The 27,230-nt window shown below is 44.6% G+C and overlaps 10 protein-coding genes across 10 annotated transcripts; 6 read left to right on the top strand and 4 right to left on the bottom strand.

Annotated features, from left to right (window-relative positions):
* Window positions 1-1,606: 1,606 nt before the first annotated feature.
* AOL_s00210g189 (uncharacterized protein) lies at window positions 1,607-2,887 on the top strand (the record flags this gene model as incomplete). Its single annotated transcript, XM_011128991.1, has 1 exon — window positions 1,607-2,887. One exon carries the CDS (start codon window positions 1,607-1,609, stop codon window positions 2,885-2,887), a length of 1,281 nt encoding a protein of 426 aa, XP_011127293.1.
* A 1,487-nt stretch (window positions 2,888-4,374) lies between these two features.
* On the top strand, window positions 4,375-5,685 carry AOL_s00210g188 (uncharacterized protein; the record flags this gene model as incomplete). Its single annotated transcript, XM_011128990.1, has 1 exon — window positions 4,375-5,685. One exon carries the CDS (start codon window positions 4,375-4,377, stop codon window positions 5,683-5,685), a length of 1,311 nt encoding a protein of 436 aa, XP_011127292.1.
* A 4,638-nt stretch (window positions 5,686-10,323) lies between these two features.
* AOL_s00210g187 (uncharacterized protein) lies at window positions 10,324-11,379 on the top strand (the record flags this gene model as incomplete). The annotated part of the gene is made up of 3 exons (XM_011128989.1): window positions 10,324-10,331; window positions 10,447-11,267; window positions 11,330-11,379. The coding sequence occupies 3 exons, from the start codon at window positions 10,324-10,326 to the stop codon at window positions 11,377-11,379; spliced, it is 879 nt and encodes a 292-aa protein (XP_011127291.1).
* A 433-nt stretch (window positions 11,380-11,812) lies between these two features.
* On the bottom strand, window positions 11,813-12,607 carry AOL_s00210g186 (uncharacterized protein; the record flags this gene model as incomplete). The annotated part of the gene is made up of 2 exons (XM_011128988.1): window positions 11,813-11,925; window positions 12,034-12,607. The coding sequence occupies 2 exons, from the start codon at window positions 12,605-12,607 to the stop codon at window positions 11,813-11,815; spliced, it is 687 nt and encodes a 228-aa protein (XP_011127290.1).
* Window positions 12,608-13,643: 1,036 nt separating this feature from the next.
* AOL_s00210g185 (uncharacterized protein) lies at window positions 13,644-13,970 on the top strand (the record flags this gene model as incomplete). Its single annotated transcript, XM_011128987.1, has 2 exons — window positions 13,644-13,736; window positions 13,758-13,970. The coding sequence occupies 2 exons, from the start codon at window positions 13,644-13,646 to the stop codon at window positions 13,968-13,970; spliced, it is 306 nt and encodes a 101-aa protein (XP_011127289.1).
* Window positions 13,971-14,219: 249 nt separating this feature from the next.
* On the top strand, window positions 14,220-15,905 carry AOL_s00210g184 (uncharacterized protein; the record flags this gene model as incomplete). Its single annotated transcript, XM_011128986.1, has 1 exon — window positions 14,220-15,905. One exon carries the CDS (start codon window positions 14,220-14,222, stop codon window positions 15,903-15,905), a length of 1,686 nt encoding a protein of 561 aa, XP_011127288.1.
* Window positions 15,906-17,195: 1,290 nt separating this feature from the next.
* AOL_s00210g183 (uncharacterized protein) lies at window positions 17,196-17,939 on the bottom strand (the record flags this gene model as incomplete). The annotated part of the gene is made up of 2 exons (XM_011128985.1): window positions 17,196-17,751; window positions 17,818-17,939. The coding sequence occupies 2 exons, from the start codon at window positions 17,937-17,939 to the stop codon at window positions 17,196-17,198; spliced, it is 678 nt and encodes a 225-aa protein (XP_011127287.1).
* A 2,404-nt stretch (window positions 17,940-20,343) lies between these two features.
* Window positions 20,344-21,237, bottom strand: AOL_s00210g182 (uncharacterized protein; the record flags this gene model as incomplete). Its single annotated transcript, XM_011128984.1, has 2 exons — window positions 20,344-21,026; window positions 21,069-21,237. 2 exons carry the CDS (start codon window positions 21,235-21,237, stop codon window positions 20,344-20,346), a joined length of 852 nt encoding a protein of 283 aa, XP_011127286.1.
* A 327-nt stretch (window positions 21,238-21,564) lies between these two features.
* On the bottom strand, window positions 21,565-22,434 carry AOL_s00210g181 (uncharacterized protein; the record flags this gene model as incomplete). The annotated part of the gene is made up of 1 exon (XM_011128983.1): window positions 21,565-22,434. One exon carries the CDS (start codon window positions 22,432-22,434, stop codon window positions 21,565-21,567), a length of 870 nt encoding a protein of 289 aa, XP_011127285.1.
* A 1,929-nt stretch (window positions 22,435-24,363) lies between these two features.
* AOL_s00210g180 (uncharacterized protein) lies at window positions 24,364-27,028 on the top strand (the record flags this gene model as incomplete). Its single annotated transcript, XM_011128982.1, has 2 exons — window positions 24,364-24,489; window positions 24,563-27,028. 2 exons carry the CDS (start codon window positions 24,364-24,366, stop codon window positions 27,026-27,028), a joined length of 2,592 nt encoding a protein of 863 aa, XP_011127284.1.
* Window positions 27,029-27,230: the final 202 nt, after the last annotated feature.

Below are 27,230 nucleotides of genomic sequence, written 5' to 3'. Positions count from 1 at the left end.
AACCAATTGTGACGCATGAAGCGGAGTTTTAAAGACAAAAACAAGAGAGCTAGAGTTTTTTTATGTTAGCCATTGGAGGGAAAGTATCAGGACCATCTCTTCATCAATATCAATATTATAAATATCCAGGTGCGAAACGAAAGCAGGAAGTACAGGGGATCGGTAGCCTCACACATTTGAATGCTAGGTAAACTACTCACATTCACTTTTCCTATTAGTACAGTAGAACCATGCATATATAGGCCAACGAATTATATTGAGATTCCAGTCAAATTCGAAAGCCCTAAAGCCTTTGAGCTTATGATCGAGACTTTGCCTGGATCACGCAAAAAAAGCTTTTGAAGAATGGCTGGAAATCACGAAAAGTGAAGGACGCCACAATTCAATCCTCGGCTTTATGCTCTGCTATTTAAGTCATATAGCACATTATAAAAATGCATTCAGCGAAAAAGATAACTGGGAGCGCTTCCTGAATCTCCTTGGGATATCAAAATTTTTACAAAAGGCCATTCTGAGGCTTGGGTTTCGGGATATCAGGTATACAGCGAGCTGCAGCTTTTGGCTATACGACGCAATCGAGGGTAACTACTACGGTTTAGAATCTCTCAATACTGGAGCCTTTCGCTGATATAACGTAATCGGCTTTGGTGGGCTACACTAGTTTTAGAATAGGTTTAGAGATCGGAATTAGACAAGAATAAACAAGTCGACTGCGATTCATCCAAAAGCTCTCCAGTGCACTTATCTTGCGACGTATGAGACCCTATAGCGGCTTTTCTTTCGGTATTTAGATCTATAAATCCGAAGATCTCATTCTTTCTTTCGATGCCTGGCAACGCTTTCAATGCCGTGTTGTATGTGTGGTTTTCGTTGCCAGCCCAAAATGGTATTTGGCTATTCTGGGAACCCTCGCTCTCGAGCTCTCGATCATGATCAGACACGCTACTTAAGTAGTTAGAACTAGCATCTTTCAGAAACGATAGCACTTAATTGGTCTGGAGGCAAGATGGGTGCGAGTTCACTTAATTACTATCCTAAGGATCACTGACACATCCACGGTTTGGTCGCCATGCAAGACAAGGGAATAGGGGAAGCCCGGTATTTGCCAGTGGAATGTTCACCAGATGACTATCTGCCGACATATGTATCGACAAATATGACTATAGCGAGCTAACGTTAGCTGTCGACGCATGTAGTTTAGCCTCATTGGCGAGACCAATGCGGGGCATCTCGATGAGTCGAAAATAAACGAACCTGCAGAACAATCAAGCCTGCTGCTTGGCACCAACTTCGCAGTCCTCCTGGGCACTCAGTCTCGCCAATCACAAGGAGGTGTCCCCGAGGGAGTGATTATATCTGATCGTTGTTATTAACTAGCCCATTGGTTTGCGGTCATGAGATGCAAGCCGCACATAATGCATAATGTAACCCAAGATCATTCTATAGTCTTGTGCATTCCGAAAATTTATCTTTGTCAAACCGTTCCGATATCCGAACTTGTTATAATATAATTGTGGGCAGTGAACGATGTCCTCAGGAATTTATTTCTTCACCACCTCGAATACAGGTGCTCGCTATATCCCTGGCACCACTTATCTAAACCATCATGCTGGTTTCTTCGCGCTTCAACCTCTTGGTTGTTGCGCTGGTCGCGTTCGTGTCATTCGTTACTGCGCGAACCGTCATTACAAGCCAAACATGCGCCACTCGTTATTGCGGTAGTCCGCCAAAAAAGATCTACAGAATCACGAAAACAATTCGCAAGACCATTCCGTATACGAAAGTACGTTGGAAGACGGTCATCAAGCCGAGAATCACCCGTACCGTCACATCGACAAAAACTGTTACGTCTCAAAGATATTTCACAATATGGAAGACATTTAGTACCAGTTCCTTGGCAAACACAATATGGATTGGGACGACCACACATACCCGTACAGTTCATGATACGTTGACAATTACTACTGCGACTGTCACGTTGCCAACCTTTACTTCAACTATCACCACCCCTTCCATAACGATTCCAGCTCCATCAGGCTTCTTAAGCATAGAAGATGATCCCATGAATTTCGGCATTGGACCCGACGCTGACAATGATCCGAATTCGCCATGGTGGGCTGGTGATAAGAGACGCCGTGAGGCCCAACCCGATCCAGCAGCTGCGCAAAAGAAATATGTGACGGCAGTAACCTGCACCAAGATATTGATCACAAAGACTGGCACAAGCGATCTCTGGAAGACGACTACAAAGGCAGCTTCAACCACCACTAAAACGGTTCTAAAAACTAAGACGACTCTGCCACCCGTCAAAACGACGACTAAGACGACGACGAAGGTTCAATTGATAACAACTAGCAAATATAAAGTCGCGTTCTTCAGTTCAATATTCACAAGGACGTTGACTTCATACACCGACACTACAGTGTATTTATCGACAGTATCAACAAGTCGTCCGGCCCCAACCTACTACGCTGCATGTGGCGAGAAAAATATAGCCCCGGGTCCTCATTTGGGGGATGTTTATCACATAGATGAAGCCAACGCTGTCGCGGGTGAAACCACGAAAGTGATTTTCAGCAATGGAACCTCATATAAATGTTGTGAGGCCTGCCATGCCTACAATGAAGGAGGTGCTACTTGTGCTGGTAGTGTATGGTCCCCCTTAACCGAGTTTGGAGAACAGCCATGCCGGGAGCCTCCCGTGGGGTCCCGCCCGTGTCCCGAGTTTACTACCAGATGTGAACTTGTGATCGTCGCGCCAGATGCACCAGTTCAGTGTCCTAGGCGTCTATTTAAGTTTGTTTACGCGGCGCTCGCACCACCGAGGATGATCAGTAACGGGCCAACGTGTGCTAGGTTCTCATTTCGCGGGTTTTTAGATCTATAGGAGCCGTGGCCCTGATGATTCGACGAGGAAAATGGCAGGAGGAATGTAGCCAAGTTTTGCCAAATAAGTTGATAATGTTTAAATGGCTTCATTCATTAACTAATCTAATGTCACGAAGAGTGTATATTATTCATCAGTACATTGATAGCAGCTACCTTTCTCATCAACATTGTATTAAAGACTATGAAAATTAATTTCCAAGTATCTAATCGTGTAGCTGTCTGAGGTAATATCCCGTCAGCTGGCCCTCTAACCCCTCTTCGGAAGCCGAAAGCTCGGGCCGCGAGGAATGAATCGCCTCTGACTGACTCAGAATTAGAAGCTCCCGCGGGATCTGCACAGAATCCACCGGGAACCAACCAGGAACACAATCCTGAGACAGCTGCAAGACCGCCAGAAACCGGCAATGCAAAGCAGTCTCGAAACTAGAACAGAATGCAAAGCTATGAAGAGATACAACACAAATGATATCCCAACACAAGATTGTCGAATGCCCAGCTTCGCTAGAGTTGGTTGCCCAGCTTCAAACGACAGTCGATCGAAGGCTCCATAAGAAAACACTACCAGCAAGGACGATTTGTTAGCCTTATAAACAAGCTTTTCGAAGGTTTAGCCACGCTGATTCTCCAAATTTGTCTCCACGCTAACAAAACTCTAAACTTTGGGCTGGGACGACGCCAAGCCCACGTTCAATTAATCATTCGTGGATCACGGAGTCGACTCCGCAAACCGGGATTAATCTCACACGTTAAACAGTTTCTAGCGGACCGATGGGTGAGCAAATATCGCTTCCTGTGTTTGGATCTACATCTTTCGTTGTTAGTAAGACCGTAGTTCTATTTGTAATAGACTATTACTACGGCGTTTATAACGTCGCCGTTAAGTATATCGGACGGCGACTAAGGGTATCTATGTATGTATAAAATAGAACGTTGCAACGTTGAGAATATCACGGACACGTCGACACTTGGAGTAGTTCCGCCGAGAGGTTGTCCATCCGATCTGATATTCGCGTTCAGGGTATTTTGAACAAGCCCAAGAATTCTAAAGCTCCTATTCTCGAAATGGATACCATTTAATAAATTGGTGACTCGAGTCCTCACCTCCCGTCCACGGACCAGTACCTAAATGCCCACAGGTGCTACGTCAATATAAACTAGAATCGGTAGTCACCCCACGTGGCGAATGAACATCACAATCAGTTACTTCTATCATGATCACCCACGTGCACTCCGATATAATTAAGAACGACTATATATAGAAGCTCTCGTACGTGCCCTCCAACGATCTCTCAACCTAGTCTCAAGAAAAAAAAAGGTAACCTACACCTTTAAAAGGCCGTCTCGGTTGTCGGGTTCTGCTACCATCCAGTTCTTTTTCTTTGCGAAGTTCATCCTCCGGTCCCGCGATATTGCTGAAGCGTACAACAAAACTATAATATCACAGCTTAAGGATCAGTCGGAAATTACCAGACCAAGAAATTAAATATGTTTCAACCGGCAGATGCGATCGAATGGAAGAGCGGCCTATCCGGCAGTCAACCAGTTTGGAAGGTTGAGCCCTCCATAGATATAGTTACGGACTTAATGCGTTCCAAGGTTCAAGAGATATCACAGCATGAGGGATCAACCGAAGACAGCATGTCTATAGCGACCTTTCTCGGTGGTGGTGCCTTTAACAAGCTGTATTTCATGAACAACTATAAAAATTCATGGATTTTGCGGCTTACCCTACCCGTAGATCCATACTATAAAACAGTCAGCGAGGTCGCAACAATCAACCTAATCCGGAAGTCCACGTCTCTACCAGTTCCAGAGATTATTACCCACTATTCTGGAAGTGTGGAAGGATTTCCGGGTGATGGTAATCTCGGCCTCGAGTGGATACTCATGACTAAGCTGCCAGGAAAAACCCTAAGAAATGCCTGGTATGAAATGGATATAGGAGTTAAGATGCAATTTGTCGAGCTACTTGCCGATAAGCTACATGAGCTTTATGCTTGTGACGCAGCTCGATTCTCAACTATCGGAAATTTATACCAGTCTTGCATGCAGGCAGATGCCAGTAGACCAAAAGCATCATCCGGGTCTGCCACATACGCGGTCGGTAGGATTGTCTCCATGCCATTTTTCTGGAAGAAGCGACTCTATGATCCCGTCGAACGCGGACCGTTTCCTTCTTCTGCGGGGTGGTTTACCTCTCGACTTCAGCTAGTTGACCACGAATGTACCCAAATTATTGACTCCGATTCAAGTAACCCAGACGACAAAGAAGATGCTACAAGATTCAGGAATCTTTCTCGACGGCTTTCTCAGCATATTCAAAATTTCTTACCTACAAACGAGAAATTTGTATTACATCACGATGACATTAACGCCGGAAACCTTCTTGTTGATCCAGAGACTGGAGCTCTCACCGGGATCTTGGACTGGGAATGTGTTTCCGTTCTTCCAACTTGGAAGTCTTGCCAACTTCCACTTTTCCTTATGAACACCAAGGCTCGGAATATGCAGCCGTCAGAGACGGCTTATTTGGAAAGAGAAGATGGGCCACCGAGTTCATTCTATTTTGAACATTTACGAGAGTGGGAACTGACTATGTTGGGTCAGTGCTTTTTGCAGCGTATGGAAAGCCACAACTCGGATTGGATGGAGGTTTACATGTCCCCGGAGCGAATTCGAGACTTTGACTATGCTATTCAGCACTGTGATAGTGAATTTATGGTAAAAAGAATTGAGGAGTGGTTGGATATTGTGGAGGGAGGCGAGCAGTATCAACGACTTTTAGAGTACGACTGATACCACCCTCTTCATGGGTATGCTACACTGATAATGTATATTCTTCTGAATTTGTAATGACAGCGAGTTTATGAATTTAGCACTATTTTGTACGTCAGTTATCTTACTTATAAAAACGCCCTTTCTGTTGGCAAGAAGGGAGTTTAACTAGGTATACATAATTTTAGCTGATTGCAAGACTAGCTATCGTAAATAAATTTCTCACGGAGCCGATTTGGCCTATTTTATACTTGATATCACAGGGTCACTGAAAGTACTACGCAACTATGTGAAGAGAAATCTTTGTTGGCTTTGATTCCCTTCTATGATGAAATATCCTAAGGACTTGGTGATCACGTGAATAAAAACATATTGCCTCCACAACCTCACGGAAACTACCAGCACCGATACCGCCCATACATTATATAATTGTCTCGAACAGTTAGTCTAGTTTAGACGGGCGACTGAGAGCCACCAAAACGAATTGAACAACTAGACTATCAAACAGTTATAAACTTGGCGTGTATTGTCTAACCCATTTTATATATGTACTCCAATGCTACTTGCATCCATTCCCGTTACACCAGTTAAATGTCACCCGACATGATCCCCAGAACCAAACCGATCCACATTGCCCGCAATTTCCTCCTCCCCAATAAATAGATTCTCCCCTAAATTGAAATGTCAGGGCCTTCCCTTAAATGACTCGCAGAGATACATCATGAATATAAAACTGCAGGATTTACGTACTTAGTCACAATCACAGATCCCTTTGAGATTTCCCACTGGGCTGCAGACGCATAATCCGCACTATTCCCACATGTCCACATAGCAAGACAACTAGCGGTAATAGCATTAAGGACAGAGAATTTTGTCTCCTTGGTATATATCAGTGTCGGGACAAATTTATAGAGTGCTGCTAGACATGCTGTTGCATCTATAAAATTGCAATTCCCGGAACCGTTCCAGTTCCAGCTATCTCTTTTTTGAAGATTGGCAGGTGTGGTATTTTCGAGGGGTGTCGGGACGCATAATGTCCCTGGAAGGAGGGTAAGAGAAAGAGAAATGAGAGGGAGAACAAACTTATTGGGTAAGAGCTTCATTTTGCTGTTGATTTCTGGTATGATGATAGAATATTCGAATGACTGTATGCATGAATGTGGCAAACCATTTTTACAGCAGAGACTACCGAAATTTATACAGAGTATCGGCATCGTCCGTCCGTAACGACTTCAACCCGACATAACGCCTAACCCCGACCCTTTCAGACTCGTCAACCCTCGCGGTCACAATATAGCCGATGCACTGACACAACAGTAGCCAAGATCTTAGTTTTAAACTAGCTGCAAGTTATACCCACTTCTTTTTGCTCCTTCGCGTTCGTAGACGACTCGGGACTCATAAAGTTTTTTTGTCTCTTACGTATACGCGTAGTCACCCGAAGGGTGGTGTTTCTTTATGTTCGATATAATCCTCCTGAAATAACCCTGCAAGTAAATACATGCGGCAGATGCGTATTATTTATGAGTAATCGGGATCGATCCCTCGCACGCTAGACCTGCCAAATTCCAAGGTCGAATTACATATAAAAAAGTGTGCAATATCAACAATCATGTACGTAAACCCTAGAAGCTTTTTTTTTTTTTTTATGATGCCGTGTACGTGTGAAGATGAAGCGGGTTATTTTATGGGGTAACATTTTTGTAGATTCAGAGTGTGCCTTCATCACGCTAGTACTGGTCAAAGGCTCGATCGAATATCAAATATCAAATCCAATCCAGCTAATAGGACCCGCGTCTTTGCTTCTAGCAACATTTACTTTCGTAATGTTGACAGAGTCCACTCGGGTAGTCAAATGGGCCAGCATCACAATTAGCGCAAGTATAACGAACCTGACCATCACGTAATTTCGCGTTTGATAGATGCTTCCGCAAGTCTTCAGTGTCGTCGAAATATTTCAAGCAGTATTGGCAGACGTAGTTCTGATATCTTGGATGGTAAGCGGTCTGTTCGTGGTCGTCCCACTCGTTCCATAAGGCTTTAGTGGGATTGGCGAAAAAGATACTTTTCTTTCCAATACAAATATCCGCGCCGGGTTTGCAATAGCCAGTTGCGTGTCTTCTCACATTGATGCCTATCAAGTGCATTAATTCGTGGCCATTGAATTTCTTACAGCCACCTTTTTCAATGTGGAGAAGTATTCCCGCAGGAGAGGCGAATTTTTCGTCGCAAGGGCAGGTATATTTCCGGCCGACATGCAATGCGGACCTGCGATGCTATATCCGATTAAATAGATACATCTTAGTTAACTGAATTTTCTTTTCCCGTTTCGAAGGACCAGGCAGTGATTCAACGGTAGCAAGGTTGAGATAAACCTACAGCATCTAAATTAGATGGGCTGTCAAAAGTTTCTTCGCAACTGCAGCAGCCGTTGTGCTTGTCTTTTGCATGCTGAAAAAGGTGATTTTCATTCTCGTAGTCATTGTCGCAGTCGTCTACGAAACAGACGTTATGACGAGAGCTACCTTGGATGTGGCTCTGGTAGGCACGGCCATGGACGAAAGAACGTTCACAGCGGTCACAATAGGTAGGCATGATTTGGGCCTCAGGGTTTGGTGATTATTTCGATGCCTGAGCTTTCGGAATCGGGTGGCACGCGGCAATCGCCTAACGGTCGACCAGTCTACCGTGTCGCGTGATCTCGATCTGCGCTCGTCCTAACTTTGGGAGTTAGAGTACGGATTTGTAATATGTATGAGCGATGAAGTTTATGAAAAGCGACGACGAGTAAACTAAGGCCCTATACAGGCAGATGAGCTTGCAATTGCGCAAAGGGTCGGGATCCAGATCGATCAACGTGATTGATGTTTGTTGCAATATGAAGACCCCAGCAAAGCACAGCTTTACCCCACAGTTTGGTTACGAGGCTGAGCTGTACCCAGTCTCGTAACCAAACTGTGTTGGGTACGGCTCTACAGTCTCGGCACAAAGCATGTTCGGGACTAACTACGGAGTGACAGGTAGAGCGCGCGCGTGTTGAGTCTGGCGATGAGACGAAGATAGTTGGAGGTCTCGGCGCTACATATAGAGGTAAGTAGTTACTGGTTTGCAAACTAGCTTAAAGCTAGGTACTTAGGTAGTAGCTTATATACTGACCTACATGCTAGTTCACAAAATGATTTCCAGGCTAATTCACAGACCAGAAAGCGCGTAGGCCAGTCTGTAAACTAAGTGGTTATAAGCCGGTTATACGATATAAATTAAGAAGGAAACCACTTTGGCGCCGCGGGCCCGTAGGAAATAAACCCCAATAGTTAGGGAGTCAAGCAAATTATAAGCTCATCACCCTATTTAGCAATTCAGATTCGTGGGCATCAAATTCTACTGCTATGTAGTCAGGCATATCTTGGCGCCGTGTAATATGCGATGATACATAACCATGCAACCTCGAATCTTATGGGTTGTGGCTCGGATATGTCCTGCCACTGGCCTGGTTCCTACAATTTCTGGGGATTCTAGATCATTAATATCGGGTACATCAAGGCGCTTGGGTCGAAAATTACGATAGATCTAGACCCCTTGTCTCTAGATTTATAATCATTTGCAGGAGCTAGCTAACTAGGATAATTCTTGTCTTCCGGTTCTTTGTACTTTTCCCCTGGTTTTTTAGCGCCAGGAGCTCACCGTGTAACGGAAATCAAAAATATCCCGCTTTCAAACTGGAACAATGCGTGCATATATATGCATACAGTGTTGGAACTGTTGCCCATAGCTATCGTAGGAACGTATCTAGTCCAACAGAAGTTGATACATATCAACCAGCCTCGCTGGATAGCAGAGATGCAGATAAATTTTAAATTTACAAAATGTATGTTTCGAATAAGTATCGGATCCTTAGAAGTGGTTCGGTCAAGAACTGGAAAATGGGCTATGAGCTCAAAATCTAGATTCTTCAAAATGTTGGAACGGATGCCTGGCGAACCTACCGACCGGCATCTTGAGATATATCCTTCCAATAACTCTTCATTCTTCGTCATCCCTGCATATGCGCCGTCCGAAACTAGTATTGAAGAAGATAGTTCTACAACACATCAACCAGTCCGGTCCTACGTTGGGTTGGCTGGAAGTACTGATCCCAAGATCTAGATCGATCAAGATTTTCGATCCTAGCGAAGCGTTCCCCGCACTTGGGAACAGGGGCTGGTTCCCGTGTCTTATCTCCATTATACTGAACTCCAAATCGAATGATTACTTAGTGATATCGAGCCCTAGTTCCCCTCCTTCGATAGAAAATCTCGCTTCTTCAGATAATGCGCATAACGCAGGCTGGCTGCGTTAGCTGCATTCCTTACATGAGTTGTGCATGCAGCTGTGTTTCTTGGAATATATAATATCATATTGCTTTTAATATAATGAGTATGAGTGTCACCATGTTATTTTTTTTGTAAGCCTAGACTCATCCGTTGAACAAGATGTGTATTGTGTACAGACGGTGTATAAAGTAAGGTCTCTATACACCCAACAGGTTCCTTGTTTCCTTAAGACTAACATTAAAAGCTTCACCTTTTTCATACCTGCAATAAATTTTCAAACCCTTCACGCATTCTCATCTTTTTCTTGACTACATCTTTTTGTGAATATATCGATTACTCGACCAAGATGGCCAGGTATTAATATTCCACGTCTCTGTTTTTTCATAGGACCTATATCCTAGCCATCTACCTCCTGGAATATTTTGTATAAAAATGAGGATTGAAGCTGATCAGAATCATCTGTTTGTAGTAGCACCGAGAAAGTTCAAGTTGAATATCGAGAATCCGTCCAGAGCAAATCCACGACGGATTCCATGGCGACTTCGCCAAATAACCTTAATAAGATCTACATCACGGTCGAGCCATTAGGTGAAGCAGTATCAAAGGCAATCGAAAAAGGGGATATCGGGGCGAATGATGATTTCAAGATCCGTGCTCGCAAATTAGCTGATGACTATGGCTGGGACGTTACAGAAGCTCGAAAAATTTGGGCATTCGGTCTCGGCCCAGATGATTCTGTCAACATGTTGGTTAATCAAACCAAGGCTATCCTGCATCTCGTAGAGGTCAGATCGCATATTATTGCTGCCTTTCAGTCAATAACAAAAGAAGGCCCTATATCTGGACTACCAATGCGGGGCGTCAAGTTCAATATCATGGACATTGTTCTCGCTGATGATCCTGCCAACATGGGAGCCAACGAAATAGTTGAAACTACCCGTCGAGCTATCAACGCTTCAATCCTCTTGGCGAATCCTGGTCTCTTGGAGTCTGTACACTCAGCAACGATACAAATTCCAGAGACTGCCTCAAGTATTGCCTCCGACATCATTACCAAACGGGGTGGTAATATCTTTTCTGAAGTCAAAGCTGCTGGAGCTTCACCATACACTATCGAAGCCTATATACCAGCCAAAAAATCTTCCGGTTTAGAAACGATCCTTCAGACAGCTATCAAGGGCCAAGTATCTGTACAACTAGTTCATGACCATTGGCGACCTCTCGAAGGTGATCCGCTTGATCCAGAGAGTCAAATTCGAAATCTTGCGATCGAACTCAGACAAGAAAAAGGTGAGTGACGACAATATATGAAAAGTGATTAACTTGAAACGTACTAAAATGCGACACCTTAGGTCTTCCCGCCGAAATACCATCAGCCGAGACCTACTTCGATAAAGCTTAGGAGCTACGACCTTTTGTTTGACCTACCTCTTGATATTTTTATTCTGTACCATGACAGGGCTTGCCACTGGTCGCTTCGATGAATAGAATAAACTGTCCATAAAATCCTGATTAAAACTCAGGGTTCAATCTGCAATTAAAGAGGGATTCAAGATGGTCTCAGAGGACGTAAGCTTCGAAAGCAGTCCAATTCCTCCCGTAATGTTTTTAGTTCTAAAATGAGCAATTGAAAATATATTTCATTCTGGACCAAAACTTTATAATACTTCTTCGTCGCCATTTCTTATGGTTGAAGGCTGGATTTTCCTATTTTGAAGACTGTGATAAAACATTCATGTGCAATATATTCCCTTGAAATAGGGCTATATCTCAAACGTGGTTATTGTCGGGGCCTATTTTATTCAAAACCGCTTCCACCGACATATAGAATACTCCTAATCATTCTTCTGTATGCGGATGGCAAGTGCCTTTGAATTAAATCGGAAGTTTTTCAGCCGTTTCTTCAATGCATTATGGTGAGCATCTCCATGAATCAACAAGTGGGTAACTGTAATATAAATATCGAATCTCTCTAAATAACGATTTACACGGTTAACAATGAATTATGATTGTAATAATTTCAGATCCCATTTAAAGCTGCATCATCATGTCGGACCTCCTTTAGCTTTGACTGCATCCCAAGTCGTTAAGTACCGCCCTTCCACCAAATCTTCGTGTAAAACTACAGGCATAGTCTCTATCCCCATCTTCTGGTATATCCAAGCCATCATCAAAATATAAGGATGATTTGGATACTTCGTATACCAGTAGCCGTTAGCGGCAAAGGGGCATGAAGATCTTGTGTAGATAAATGCCGAATACACAGCATGCCAGACGGTTCCTTCTTCCCCTAAACGATCAATATCTTCCAGCGTTGTTACATTTTCATATTCATCGGAGGAGTATATAGAACCCACTTGCTCCAGGTAGAATATCTCTCCGGATTCTGGGTTGTAGAGGGCCATTATAGACGTATCAGAGCAGAGAGCATGCCTTAGACTCCATCTTCTTGAGAATGCTGTTTCATTTTGTAATCGCGGGATTTGTATCGTGCTTATGGTGGTTCGTGCCAAGTGGCTGCTGCGGGCAGTTCGTTTCCCCAAAACGCGGATTGTAAGCGGCTCAGGGTCTAAGGACTTTATTGCTTCCTCCGCCAGCCTCAACCTTTGGATTTCCGCGAGCGTTTTCATTTTAAAGCTTCTATAGAGTTGTTCAATTTCGGCTATTGAAAGCTTTTTGTTTTGGAAGTCAAACTTCAATCTACCGATGTAAGTTTGTCTAGTCTGATCATGAGTTACTGTCGGGTGCTCGATTTGTTTTATTCGCGCTCGCTCCCACGAAAAAGAAGCTACAGTGCGATAACAGGTACATAAGTACCTACCGAGGTAGTTGGAATGACAATAATAGAGGTAGGTATACGATCTTCCACCCAGAATTATTATAGATCAAAGTGAGTTTTTCTAATTTAGGCCAGCTAGACGCCCCAAGTTGGTAAAAGAAGAGATTCCCGGTAGATCAATTCCTAAGCTAGTAACATTATAAGAGTTAATATAAATACATTTATACATTTATACATACTTAGGTATATCGGTAGTGAGACACGACATGCACCGAAAATGTCTCATAAATACCTGTTGATTTCCATAAATATATTACAGAATTCCACCCCCTTTTCTTCTTTCTCACTCACCATGTGTTACATCGTGATCTTCCATCACCAAACATCATCAGTTGCAATGCTACAAGCCCCCGAATCACGATGGAAATAACACCTGAAGTACTTACCTGGTATCAATCAATTCGGAAACAAATCGTGAGGGTTATTCGGTAATATTCCCGAAATGCCACTACTATTCTTCTTGATTATCCTAGTTTAATGCCATTCTAATGGCGTTAACGACTACAGCGACTTCAAGTTCTACAAATTCCCGACATTCGTCCATTTGAGGAACAAAGACGACGGAGAGCATTAACAAACGATCAAAGTATGCAGACAATACCCAACCCACTAGAGGCTAGCAACGGCTAGCAAAGGCTATTCCTCGAAGAATATGCCAGAAACCCGAGAAATCATCGCGAACTAGAGCAATAATTTACACGAAAGGAAACGAATTGGCTAATATAGTAGGTCTGATAGGTTCGGATATAGCCCGATCTAAGGGCTCTCACCCCATCGGAGCCCTTGTGGTTACTATAGTCCTTGCAATTCTAACTGCCATATGCCGGATGGCAGTAGGATACTATACCGAGTCACTGGAGCGGACGGAAAGAGCGTTATCTCACTTTGTAAGCAAAAATTACGAACTCACATTGGTCAAGGTTTGCTAATCGAAATATTAGACTTTGCAGATGGAAATCCAAATTTTGAAAGTGGAACTAGAGGAAAAGAGAAGGCAAAAGCTAGAGAAGTCCCAAAACAGAGCAGAGAAGAGCGCATGTCTTGATTCTATTGATTTAATGATGCAAACACAAGATGGACTCATAAGAGAACTTCAAAAATGCCTTGAGAGCAATAGATCCGCTCTACCCTTGGAGAAGTTGAAACTGGACTAGCCTTCGAATTATCCCAAAAAAACTCCGGATTCAGTTATCTGACTTTGTATATATATAAAGTGAGCAATATTCCCCGGCGAAAACAAAACCGCTCATAAATGAATCTTCTCACGGTTTGAAACTTCGAAAATTAATTATACCGCCAACAATAACATACAAAGTATAACAATAGCAAGCAGGGGAGCCTACTAGGGCTAGAGAAACTAAGGCACTAATATCGTCGCATCACCAGACAATATGTATTTCACAATGAAGTTCATGTATCTTCATATATACTTATTCCTCTTGGCTGCTTTTAACTTACGATTAACGCACGGTTGGATGTTCAGGTTCCTCTATGATCCACCAAATCAATTTTACCAAGGAAAGAAAACTGGCGGTAGCTTCGTCCAGGTCTCCCCAAAGCCTTGTACGGATATGCAACGGCGAGCACGGGACGCCGAGGGAATAAGGCGAGAGTTCGTTGGTATATCCATTATACAAGGGGATCCGAGCCTTCCACCAAAAACAGGCTTCCAGTTGCCCAGTCCTGATCAATTTGTGAGCAGTGTCCCTGTGAGATACCTTGGATTCTGGACAAGGGGGGACTGTGACCGACTCCCCAGCGCAATTGCCCATTTTTATTCAACTCCCAGTACAGTACAAAAAGCCAACTTCTCGTTGTTGGAAGACTACGGGCTTAATCATGATATGAAATGGAAGGATCGAAAGTGGTGGAGTTGGGCGGAATTAATCGATTTACCCAACGGTGCTCCTCAGTTCCCGGAGATACCAGCCGGGGCAATGGCTGCCCGGACGACTCGGGATGGGTTTTTCAACTTAAATTCGCGTGCAGAGTTCTTGATCGCTCATGACACGATTACAGTAGATCCCATAAACTCACACTTCAGATCGAAGGATGTTCCCAAAGATTCAAAACCAACCGTGGAAAAGAAAGAGTTAACGATGAACCCCGCGGTACCATTAGCAGATACATCGGGTGCAAATGGCAATAGATATTCTGTGGGAGGTCCCGAGAAAATCGTTGGGACAAGCCCCAGCCAGCCAGTGATAGTACAGGCTGACACGGATACCCAACGAGCTACCCCTGATCGAAAAACAAGTTCTCAGTTAGAAAAGGGGCCAGAAACAGCCGAACTGGCTGCAGTTGGGTCAAATGACAGGACTTCACTTATTGATTCTTTGATGTCATCCGGAGGGAAAGCACTACTTGCGGGGCAAGAGGTCGCAAAGCAGCAATTAGAATCAGAACTTCTTTTAATCTCTAGTGAAGAACTCATAAAACTACGACAACACCCCTTGTATCAGCTTCCCAAGTTTCAGTTGGCAGATCTACTGTTGCGGACACGATTAGAGAAAGAATTCAAAGACCTCCCAGAAGACGAGCGGGAGAGTGAAATCCAATTCAAGCTCGCAATGGCAGACTATGAGAGGCAAGGAGGAATAGACGCTAATTCGTCCGAAATCTCCGAAGAAGGCGGTGTCTTTGAGGAGTACCTCGAAAAGGCTATACGCCAAACTGGTGCTCAAGGAACGGACACGAAGATGGAGGAAGAATATAGTGAAGAATACGAAGGCCAGAATTACGGAGACTATATCAAAAATCTGCTTGAAAAGGAATCTTCTCCCGAAAGTGAGGGCGATGATGATGATCTGGTGAAAATCGAAGAGTTTCTTAAAAAAGAGCTAAGCACAGCGGTTCAGCTGGAAGACAATAGAGCAGGCGGATACGCACAAGATGCAGTGAAAATTGAAGCTGATGATACTAGTTTGGGAAGATTTTCCAGGCCTAGGTCTGTGATAAGAACCTTGGATGCATCTCAGATAGATGCTCAACTAAAGCGCCTGGCTCCTCAAATGGAGATGAGTGGCGTTCCTCCAGAAACAGAATATGATCGGCTTATCAGTGAAACGATCGTTAAGGAGGAAAACTAGTTCTTTCCGGGGCTGGAGAGCGATATCAATGGAAAAAGAGAGTAAATAGGAAACCTAAATACCATAATACATAAGGATATCGATGTTGAGTTGATCAGTCGACAGTCTGGCTCCAATTTAAACATTCGCATGTCTAAAGCATTCTAAGCATCAACATGCTAATGCTAATTAGTACAGAATTTGTAGACACCGGCTGAGAGTCATCAGTCCTTGTAGTTTCTTGATTGTTTCATGCCTCTAACCTAAAATCCTAGAAACTTTTTGACAAGCACATGAGGATACATTGGTCTCGTTGGGATACATCGATTCCAACGCCTGAGGCTACCATGATGGCCAGCCAACAACTCACCAACACAAAAACCCTGCCAGCTAAATTTAACTATAATTGCGTGATATGACAGTAACTAGGGGATTTGCAACAAAGATTAAATCTGGTGATTCCCCTGTTGAAACAATAGCTATAGCTATCTAAATGGCAAAGGCACACAACGAAGTAACGGACATCATATGATGCATCACCCTTCCGGGTCTGTATATAAGGCACTCGCTGCAGGCAGACGTTTTCTAGCAACACACATTTTCCAACATACAGCAGCTAAAAAGGTTTTCCCAAAGCGTCGAGAGCTCCGCATTTGAGGCCAAAAACGCTAAAAAAAATTAAAAAGAAAGACTCATCTTATTGGAAAGGACTTTTCCGATACCGGGAATCGAACCCGGGGCTGTCCGGACCATCTTAGGAGAATAAACTCCTTTTGAAAGCGGACGATGTTAACCACTACACCATATCGGATGAGTGTTGATGGGTTTGTCGATACCAAATTGACGTTTCTAAAGCTTGTCCCAAAAGATCCTTTGATTTGCTGTTATAAGCTGGGCAAACCAAGGCTCCAACACCGATGCAATGTATTCTTACAGTTCTGAAAGCTCAATTTAACTAAAACATATTTTTTTTGCGGGTGGTGCTGAATACAAGGCGATGAAATATCACAATTGTTCAAGCAGCATCTTGTTGTCAAAGTGCACAATCTTTCCTTTTACATTCTACGACATATATAAGCTATCCAATTAGCAGGTTGGGTTTAGCTATAAGCAAGATTTTGCGTAGTTGCTGTGACGATAATATACTGTGAAAGGGCAGCTGCGCGAGGGTAAGAAAGGACTACGCCCAAAAATTGTTCATCAGAAGGATATATTTGAAGTATGTACAAAGAATGGAAAAATAAGATAAAAGTGCCCGGAAAGCATAGGAGTACTCTCTACCGCAACCAAGGTCTCACAGAGTAGTAGACTCTAGGCCCTCTTAACCTTAACTCTAGTGCATCTTTCGTCGCTGACGCTTCCATCAGCCCACCAAACACTAGTATATGTGTGTTCTTGGCCCTGTGGGTAATTAGTTGGGCAAGCCCACCAATTGCTCATCCCATCCAATGTTAGGTATCCAAGATAATCTAGTTGAAAGTCCTTCCAGGTTGTCAATGGTTCCCCATTGATAGTTTCCGACTGTTCAGTAGGTGGTGCGGGGGCACTAGGGGCAGCAGATGCTGGTGCTGGTGGGAAGAACAAGGCTCTCATGTTGTTCCTAACATATTCTTTAGGTCCGAAAGCTTCGTCATAGCCGGCTGAAACAGGTCCCTTTGGACAAAGGAAGAACTTGCATTCTTCCGGTCTAGCGCCAGGGGTGTAAATCAGTCGGCCATGGGGAGGGAATCTTGGATCAGTGTTCGGGTCGTTATAGGTGATTTCAAAATGAGGGTTGGGCTCCGTCGATGTAGTAGTTATAGCGAGAGTCTTGCCGTTTACTGGGTTTGCGGGGGTTGGGTGGATGGTAAGATATTGTCCATGGAGTCTGTTTTATATCTGTTAGTTTTTTAATGCCTTTTGGGGGATTTTTACGAAAGGACAAAGTACTCACTCAGTATCTGGAGCATCTAGTTGGAGAGAAAATGGTCCGGCATTAATGAATCCCGGAATTTGAGGGGTGGGGAGAGAGCTGACGGCAGCAGTAAGCGCGGCAAGGACAATTGAGTATTTCATCTTGAAAATGATGACTAAGAATATAAAAAACGATGCGAAGGTTACACAGCGAGCTTTAGACGACGATTAGATCTTAGATAATAACAATCTAGAGTGTTTTTAGCCTCTTTGGGAATCTGTGTTTTTATCCTGGAATAGACCTCAAGAAGTTGACCTTAATCTCTAAAACTTATGGGAATGCGACGATCCAGGACGTTTATAACGTTTATATTCCACGAGTTCTTACCCCTCCATCATATGATTGCGGATGCAACCCTTTTGACTTCTACACTAGGAACGAGCGGCGAAGTTACACCGAAATCTACCATCTGTTTTCAGCGGCCTAGAAAGCATGCCCAAGCCTTGGAATAATTTACCCACAATATGGTCATGGAAATTTGAGTAATGAACCCATGTCCTTGCATTACTATCAACTCTTTATGCGAACGCGTGTTGCTATGAAATATTCCAACAGGGCAACACCTCCATGCACCATCCAGTTTGGGTAATTCGATATCTTGGCTCGAGGGATGGGAAGCTGGCGTTAGGCTGTAAAATCGTGATCCTGGTTAATTGTGGCCGCAAGGCAATCGATTGGTTTCTGGGAGGAAGGTTCAGTTATCTATGCAGCAACGAGGTTTGGGTCGGTTAGCTCAGCTTGCAGTATTGATTCACTTCGTGATCAGAAGATGTTTCAATAAGTACCAGACTTTGAACATGGAGCTAGAAGTTCTGCATGAACAGTAGAATGTCTCAATACCAGTTTCGGTAACAATTTTAATGAGAGACTCGAGCGCTATCGGTGGTCAGCTCAGGTATCTGTGGACCAGTAGGACATCGTGGCTGAGAATATTCCCAATTTCAACATTAACCCAGACATTTGTTCCTCATGTATTTACCTTCTGATCATGCGCACAACTAGTGCTAGTATAATATCGTGAGCCCCGCCCACAAGCCAAAAGTTAACATCAAAGTCCATGTCGGCTGCCTTGGTAAACTTCAGCTTGTAGTAGCATTCCTGATGGTTCCATCACCTCTGCCTAGGCTCTAGACTCTGTAGACAGATGCAAGTATGAGGCAAAGTTCACCTACCGCCCCTCGCCTACATGTCTTATCTCGGTAGGTAGGCGATTTTCTGACTTTCAAAATTAATTGCGACACCCCCAGCCTCAATTCTCTTCTAACCCGGCTTTCTTGCAGTATTTGGATCCGGGCCGAGGAAGCAGCATGCATTGCATCCGCCGCCCCTCCGAAAGACCGCCCAGGTAACGGCAAATGCAGGACTTCAATTAGACATCAAATATCGTACATTCCTTGGGACTTTTTGAGTCCTAATGGCGTTTCCGAACCAGGGCGACAATTGGTAAGCACACAATATTTCGTGATAGGTCGGCAGCTTCCGTCCTGTTCACACCTTCCGCTTCGACTTGGGTTAAGATTGTAGCCGCCCCAAAGAGGAAGGCGTCAACGTCTTCGCCAACACAATTCTAAAAAGCTTGGTTATGTTTGGTAAGTGGCCACAAGACACATGCCCTTTTTCCGACAGGAGTAAGCCTGCATGTGAGTCTGCTTGTTTCGAACCGGTAATCAAATCGATCAGATAAAATTTTAAAATTTAAGAATGAGAGCATTGCCCGCCAACCTTTGGACGAAAAACGTACCGTCGGCAAGGACTGTATCACAATGTTGGTGGGCGAAGATTCGCTTGTTGAAAGTAAACTTACTAAAGTAGGGATACGATAACAACTCTTAAACTTGGCCTGTGGAGTTTTTCCAGTTTTTCCCTTTGTGAATAAGATAAATATTGGTGGGTATTGTAGGATTCTAAATCGTGAACGTCAGTGACGAGGTCGGATGACTGGCGGGAGCCCAACAACATCCAGCATCCAACGTTACGAGAAACGGCCAAACTAGTTAGCCCCTGGCCTTTAAAGCTTTCCCTTTTAGTGTTTTGGGAAACCAAATCAACTGCATTATAAATTGAGACAACTTTACTAGTTATCGGGAACACGGAAATATCTTTCTTAGATGCTAGCCTAGCTCCGTTTCTCGGTAAACCAGGAATTCCAGCTACAAGGCTAATGCCCACTCTCAGTCTAAGTTTTTTAGAAATTATCTGGAATGTATGCTATCCACCTGCAAAATCTGTCTTTGGACGAAGGTAGCTATTAATTTACCAATCGTGGGCAGAGGGCCACAAAGTATTATCATAGTTCGTCCTAGTTAGCCAGTTAGCTCCAAATCCTAGCCACCGCCAAATCAGAGTATATGTAGTAAAAATGGCGCAGATTAAATATCACGTTACTCAGCATATATATCGTACTAGTGCCCCAATACTACAGTGTGGAATCACAAGGTCCTAAGAGCTGCTTAATTATAGGAATGCCGTTAATTAAATGCGATGTCACATATCTTCAGATAACAATCAAAACGTGGACATATCACTATCGTAACCACCCTCATATTCAAAGTTTCCTTCTAATTGATCTCCATAGTCCACACCAGTCTGAATCTCAATAATCTTCACCCAGTTCTCCAAGTCATCAGAGTCCCATGGATCTGATTCTCTAAAATATGGCTCTCCAGCCTCAAACAAATGCCACAACCGGAGCAAACTTGTTGCTGCCAACTGCCCCCAGAAGTCAGTTTGTACCTGCAGCAGCTCCTTTTCATGGCTGCTATAAGTTACTTTTGAGGCCGCCTCCAGCTGTCTTAGCTGGAAGCTATACGAATCAACCGTGCCCTTCAGAACTTGCAAAACATCAACATTTGTATATTGGAAGAACGTTCGAGGATCAAAGCTTTCATCACCGGGTGATTTAGGCGACCCTGCGCCGGAGTTCGCTTGTGTTTGTAGATCGTCGCTGGGTGAACTTGGATCACTTTCAACAAAGTCGGACATTCCGCCGGTACCGGTCGCTTCGTCGATTCTCACAAGGGACAGTATCAACTTCTCGGGGCTTTTCGCAGCATAGCAGTGTATTTTGCGTCTGACAATAAACTCGTATAGGCCACGAAGGCTTTTCTCCGGTAAAGGTATGATAGAGATGCTTCCATACTCTTCATCTCCCTCTAGGCTTTCCAAGATTTTATGGGCATTGAGGATTGCTGGAAGTAATGTGTTAGAGAAAGCTTGAACCTAGCTAATACCTGACAATGAAGTTATGAACGAGTCAAATTTATCAGCGTAGAGTGTTCGCTGGCCGCTGCTCAGTGAAGGGCTCGGCTCTTCGAGTTCATTTGGGCAAACGGGTGATGTGAGAGCGCTTGTAGCTCCCACGAAGAAAATAGATGCGAGACAGATGAAACGGAAGCTCATCTTACCACAGAAAGTGATCTAGGAATAATTTGTAAGGGACTTTTCTCGCAGCCAGACTAGTGGTATGATGCAAATGTGGTCAAGGATCAGGTGCATGTGTGTGAAACGCGAGATGGGCCGTTCTTGGGATTTAGGTAAATACAACTCGAAAAATTCTCGTGTCTTAAATTTTTGATTGAGTGGCGAGGGTGTCTATGTTGAATGATGAAACTGTAGTTCAATGTGCTCAAAAGCCGCGCGCACTGACCTTTACGATGTAGGATCAAGGTCCCCGCACTAGAGCTTACCAGCGAATGATTGAGAGAGAAAAAAGTTCGTGCCCCCAATCTACCAAAATGTAACCGAAACATCCTGTTGCTCAACTCCCTCGTTCCAAACAACTATATCCATTTTGTAAAAGCCACGAGGGATGCCCCATTCCTTCCACCACCAATCCTTTTCGGGATTCCTAACTCGCCAGTTCAAAATCATCTTCTCATACGTATCTCCTGGTCTGACCCTTGATCTCTCTGCCACAGTATCAAAAAACTCCCCAACAGTAATCCCGGTTGGTTTTTGATCGCGGTTCAAGCTCTTAAACTCGACGACCTTCGGGTTTGTGGGATGAGGTACCACGATGAGCTTCCTGAAAGTTCCGCAGGGAACAGGCATCACTTTGAAGGCATGTTTTGGTCTGACAGTACGCTCTTCTCTTGGAGGCATTAGAATGTTGAATTGCACGTCTTGTAGAGTATGTGGCAGAGGTGGTTTTGTTAGTTGATGATCAAGGTATGGTAAGAGTCGTTGGCAAACGCGAGGGTCTGGCTTTCTGAACCCAGAGAGGGCGATCTGTTCACCCAAGTAGTCCGCAACTTCATAAATGGCCCTGTGTATCTTGAAATTAAAGGGCTTAAAGTCAGGATGAAGTTCGGGAACCCTTAGGGGGAGCGTTGTAATTGGTAAGTAGAGGAAATCTGGAAGAAGGGTGATGGCGTGCCATCGTTTGCAAACCCTTCGCACAGTACCCCAATACTTTAAAGGAATACGTGAGATGATTTCAACTTCCAGCTCAGTAGGAAAGACTGGTTTGAGTGCTACAGGGGCTGCTTTGACTTCATCGCCACCCTGGTTTCGTTCGGGCTCGTTCTCTGGTCCAGTTGTTTCCTCAAGTGTGAGTGCGTTGAAAGTGGAAGTTACGTCATTTCCAAGTGGCTCCATGTTGCCTTGTGTTGCCACTGTGGTAAATTCTGGTGTTACTTGAAGCAGGAAAAACGCGAACGTCAATTACAATTGCCCTTCGGTTATCTTTAGCGCTACATGATGCCTGTGTCAGCGATTTGTTTGCCGCCGTCGTCAATTCGACGAGGTTTTGGTGTACTAGGTACCTTTGGCATAGGCCAAAACAATCGATAGTAAAGGATTGGGGGGTGCTATCAGCTAGCTAAGAAGCTTGAGGCGATATTAGCAAATCAAACTGCCAAGACACTCAGATCTGCACAACGCACAGGTTCCAAAATCCAACGGGGTTCTTCGAGGGTAGGGCTTTATGAGCGCTGAGATCTTAGAAGTAGTTTCGTATCCAGAGTCTAAGAGGACTTTAAGTCGCTTTCCATGCCACTTTAAAAAAAAATTGGAATTTCAGACAAGAAGCAATAATGTTAATGATGATGGTTATGATGGTTATGACAGTTATGATGGTTATGATTATGATAGTGGTGATGATTGTTTTGACAGAAGGAAGAGAAAGAAGGGAACCCCTCAAGGGTGAGGGGAGGACATGACGATCCGGTTCAGTGATGCTTAGTCTCATGGCGAAGTCGGCTCTACAATCACTTCTCGATTGTAGAATTTTATTGTCAATCCTCGGTATATATAGGCGAAGCTAATCTTATGTGCGGTGTCTGCCTGACTTCATAGCTTTGGGGTATTTTCGAATTTCTGTAGTTCCATCAGGCTCAGTGCATGCCGTAGGCTACATGCCGAAGCGTTTTAATACAAGACTAAGGCTACATAAGGGATATGTACTTGGATTAAAAATGATAGTCGAGCCTGCGTAGCTGAGCTTCTTAGGATTAGGATGAAGATAATGCAAAGCGTGTTGAATGAAAGAGTTTATAACTTAGTGAACGGTTGCAGCAAATAACCATTTACGTTCTGCCCGTGGTGTGATTACTTACATCACCTAGATTAGTCTCGGGGCCGGACGCCAGCGTTGCTGTGTAAGTATGCGAGCGTCTGGCCACAGTTTGGTTACGAGACTGGCGTCTGGCATCAATACTAGCTTAGGTGTTAAATTTAACGGGAAAATGCCAAAAAAATCGCAAGCAAAACTAGTATCGATATATCGGGGTCATATAGCCATGTGTGCGTACGATGCGGGATAGAAGGATATATTCCCTTCAAGTATACACAACGAGATACTACAATTAAGACTAGGGATTCGTCATAATATTCATTTTTTTGTTTGGCCACTTTCAGAACTCAGCTCTTGTTTGTGTGAGAAATACATTTACAGGATCGGAATACCAGTCTTACCAGAGCCAGTATCTACACGACGGGACAGGCCGGTTTGTGGGGTAATATTGAGCTACGACACTTTGTGATATTCTGTGTGTTGCTGCAGAGAGGTATCCCGATTGGGACAGCGCCCCAATCTGGACTTCAGACGCGAATAATTCTCTTCAGTTGTGTTGCCGAAGCCAACTACCAACCTCCCCCCATGAACACGCGCTTCTCCATCTGCTCTCCTAAAACTCCCACCAGCTTCAACCTCAACTGCCACTCCGGATAGCATAGAACCCATAAGCCACTAGCAGGGATAACTCGAGCCTCAATCAATCCTATAGACGTCTTGTAGTAACGCTTCGACCTTTTCAAAAATATCATTTCGCCGATATCAACCCGCTATTTTATCACCCTTAGACGTTAAGCTGCTGTCACCGACACTTTTATTTCAGCGCCCCGGGATACCAATGATTGCCCCGACAGGTCTTACACAACGTTGATTCGGTCCTCTGGCACCCGTTGTCATTGGCGTTTAACTTACTATCAAATATATATATATATCTGCTCCCTCACCTCTTCTTTTCTCTCTCTGTTTACGTCTTCCATCGCGACAACCAACCCAAGATCACAACAAACAACATAATGCCGACCCAAACAATCGGCGCCCAGCACGCTCAGGAACTACAGGAGATTGCCGATTCAATATGTCGTTCTTGTCAGGTTCTAATGGTCACTGGTGCTGGTATCAGCACTAACAGCGGTATTCCTGTATGCTTTACTCCTTTTTTTCCTGGTTCTGCCGAAAGCGCGTTCGCTAACAACATGAACCTCCTGTCTCCAGGATTTCCGTTCCGCCGACGGATTGTACAATCTTGTGAAAAGACGCTACCCTGAACAAACTGCTCTCCTCAAGGGAAAAGATCTATTTGATGCGATCTCATTTACTAATCCCATCACGACTGCTATTCTATATAGCTTCTTGGCAGAACTTCGACAGAATGTGAAGGGGATAACCGATAGTACACCAACACATAAATTTATCAAAACTCTCTCAGAGACTGGCCGACTATTGCGATGTTACACACAAAATATCGATGGACTTGAGGCATTGGATGGACTCTGTATGGATATTTCGAGGGGTGCGGGTAAACGGGGCAAAGGGAAAGAAAAGGTTGGGCGTGAGGCTGGGTGTGAGGTCGTGCAACTCCATGGCGATCTGGAGTTACTCCGGTGTACACAGTGTGCCAAACTACACAATTATGATGAGGAGAAGGTTGAGACGCTGCTTGGTGGTGAGGCACCCGAGTGCCCGGACTGTTCGAGAAAAGCGGATGACAGACTTGCGGCAGGAAAGAGATCGATCAACGTTGGGACTCTGCGACCGAATATCGTTCTGTACGACGAACTACACCCCCAAGGGGAGGCCATCGGACAAATCACTCACTACGATGCCACACGGATGGCACCAGACCTATTGCTGATATTCGGAACATCTCTTAAAGTTATCGGGTTAAAGAGGATCGTCAAGGCTTTCGCTTCCAAAGTAAAAACCCGTGGTGGAAAAGTTGTATATATCAATGCAACGCCGGCAGCAGATAGCATTTGGGGTGATACAATTGATTACCACATTCAAATGGACTGTGACGCTTGGATCAAGGATCTCAAGCTCCGCCGGAAAGAAATTTGGCTACACCAGTCACTCCTAGATAAGGAGTGGAGGAAGACCAAACTCGCATCGCTGACAAAGAGCAAAACTACAACTGGTTATGAGTCGGATAAGGAAAACTCAGGAAAGTTACGAGGCCAACCTCTTGTACGGCGAAAGTCCCTGTCTTCTCTTCCATCAAAGAAGAAATCTGGGAACGGGAAGGAGAAGCAATTGCCTACTCCCACGAATACCCCAAGGAAAAGGAAGCCCAGCTCTGCTCCGAACACCCCAACCCTTTCGGCATCGAAAAGGGCATACAATGCGGCATTCCCAACTGGGACTTCGCCATTGACATCTCTTGGGACAACGCCGGGTGGATCCCATCTCAGTACACCAAGCAAACGAATCCGGCTCTCGAGCACCCCTCTTCCTCCAATGAACGCCACGACTACCCCACATCATCACCGTATCCAGAATCTTCGTACGCCCCAACGGGCCTCCCCAGGAGCCCGGAGTTGGGTTACAATGTCAGACGACTCATCCATGGACCCGTTTTCTACCCCAACTCAACGCCTTAATCTTAATACACCTGACCGTCCGATCCCAGATTCACCGCTTCTTACAGAACATGACGTGGAACCTAAAACGCCAAGTCGAGAGGTACCTCGATTTTTCTTGGACTACATTGCTGTGCCTTCTTTATTCGATGCCCCCCCTTCTTCCCCCCCTCAAAAGCTACAAGAGGAAGAGCCCTGTGCGGATAAAAATCCATCAACTCCTCGCCGCCCAACACTTAGCGAAGTTTCCAGCCTAACAAATAGCATAAGGACAAATACCTCGCAGGTAACTAATCGCCATGGACCTCTTGTCGATCAAGTAGACCTAGACGACGCACCAAGCCCCACGCCCACGCCCACACGCCAACGCCTCCACATCTCAAAACAGCTTTTGAGTGGATACAACCTACCTCACTCCCAACAACAGATACCCACACCCCCTGACTCGCAAGTCCCTTCTGATTTAGACCAAAGTAGCTCAAATCTGAGCGAAAGCATTACCGAGAATTATGAAGATGATGTCAAGTATCGCCCTAGGGTTCGGAGTTCGAAGAGGCGGATTTTTGTAGACGACGCCGAGACAGAAATTGAGAGGCCAGCAAGCGAGGCAGCCCAAAGTATCCAAACTGAAGTCACCGAGGTAGACGAGCAACTGGAGAGGGAGGCAGACATGGCAATGAAGAGCTTAGTAGAGGCTGGCTCTAGCACTCGACAAGACAGAACCTACTATAATGAGGAGGATGAAGAAATCGAGGACGTGGATTTGGTGCCCTCCCGCAAGCTACCTACGGCGCTAGGACCAGCTGTAGTCGCTGGAACAAACAGCAATACTACCGCAAACCCCGCCCAACCTGCCCTCGAGAATCTACCTTTTTCAGACTCGCCAAGTATCCTTCCCCTGACACCCGACGCAACAACAAAATCTAGAAGGAAAACAATTAGTCCCGCCATTTTAGGGACAATAGAACGAAGAAGGACGAGAGGATTAGAGAAAGACGAGGCCATCTTGAAGGCTCTAAGCAAGCCGGGGACCGTCACAAGAAAGGAAGCAGAAAGAAGGAAAAGCCTCAAGGCGGAATTTAAGGGGGTTGTGCAAGTCTGATGTGCTTGCTGCTGCTGCTGCTGCTACTGCTGCTGCTGGATTTGGGTCTCATGTTTTCTGAGTTTTAGCAAGTAAATGATGGTTAGCACCGTGCTTGGTTGGCGTTTGGAGCGGTCCTGGTCTTTTTTGTAAATATACTATCAGCCTTTCCTTTATAATGGCATGAGGTACAGGATCCTCGATACCTATCTACCTATTCTAG

Source organism: Orbilia oligospora, assembly GCF_000225545.1.
Source record: "Orbilia oligospora ATCC 24927 unplaced genomic scaffold scaffold00210, whole genome shotgun sequence".
Lineage (NCBI taxonomy): Eukaryota > Fungi > Ascomycota > Orbiliomycetes > Orbiliales > Orbiliaceae > Orbilia > Orbilia oligospora.
The sequence above is the reverse complement of the archived record's forward strand: the minus strand, read 5'-3'. Positions and strand labels throughout refer to the sequence as shown.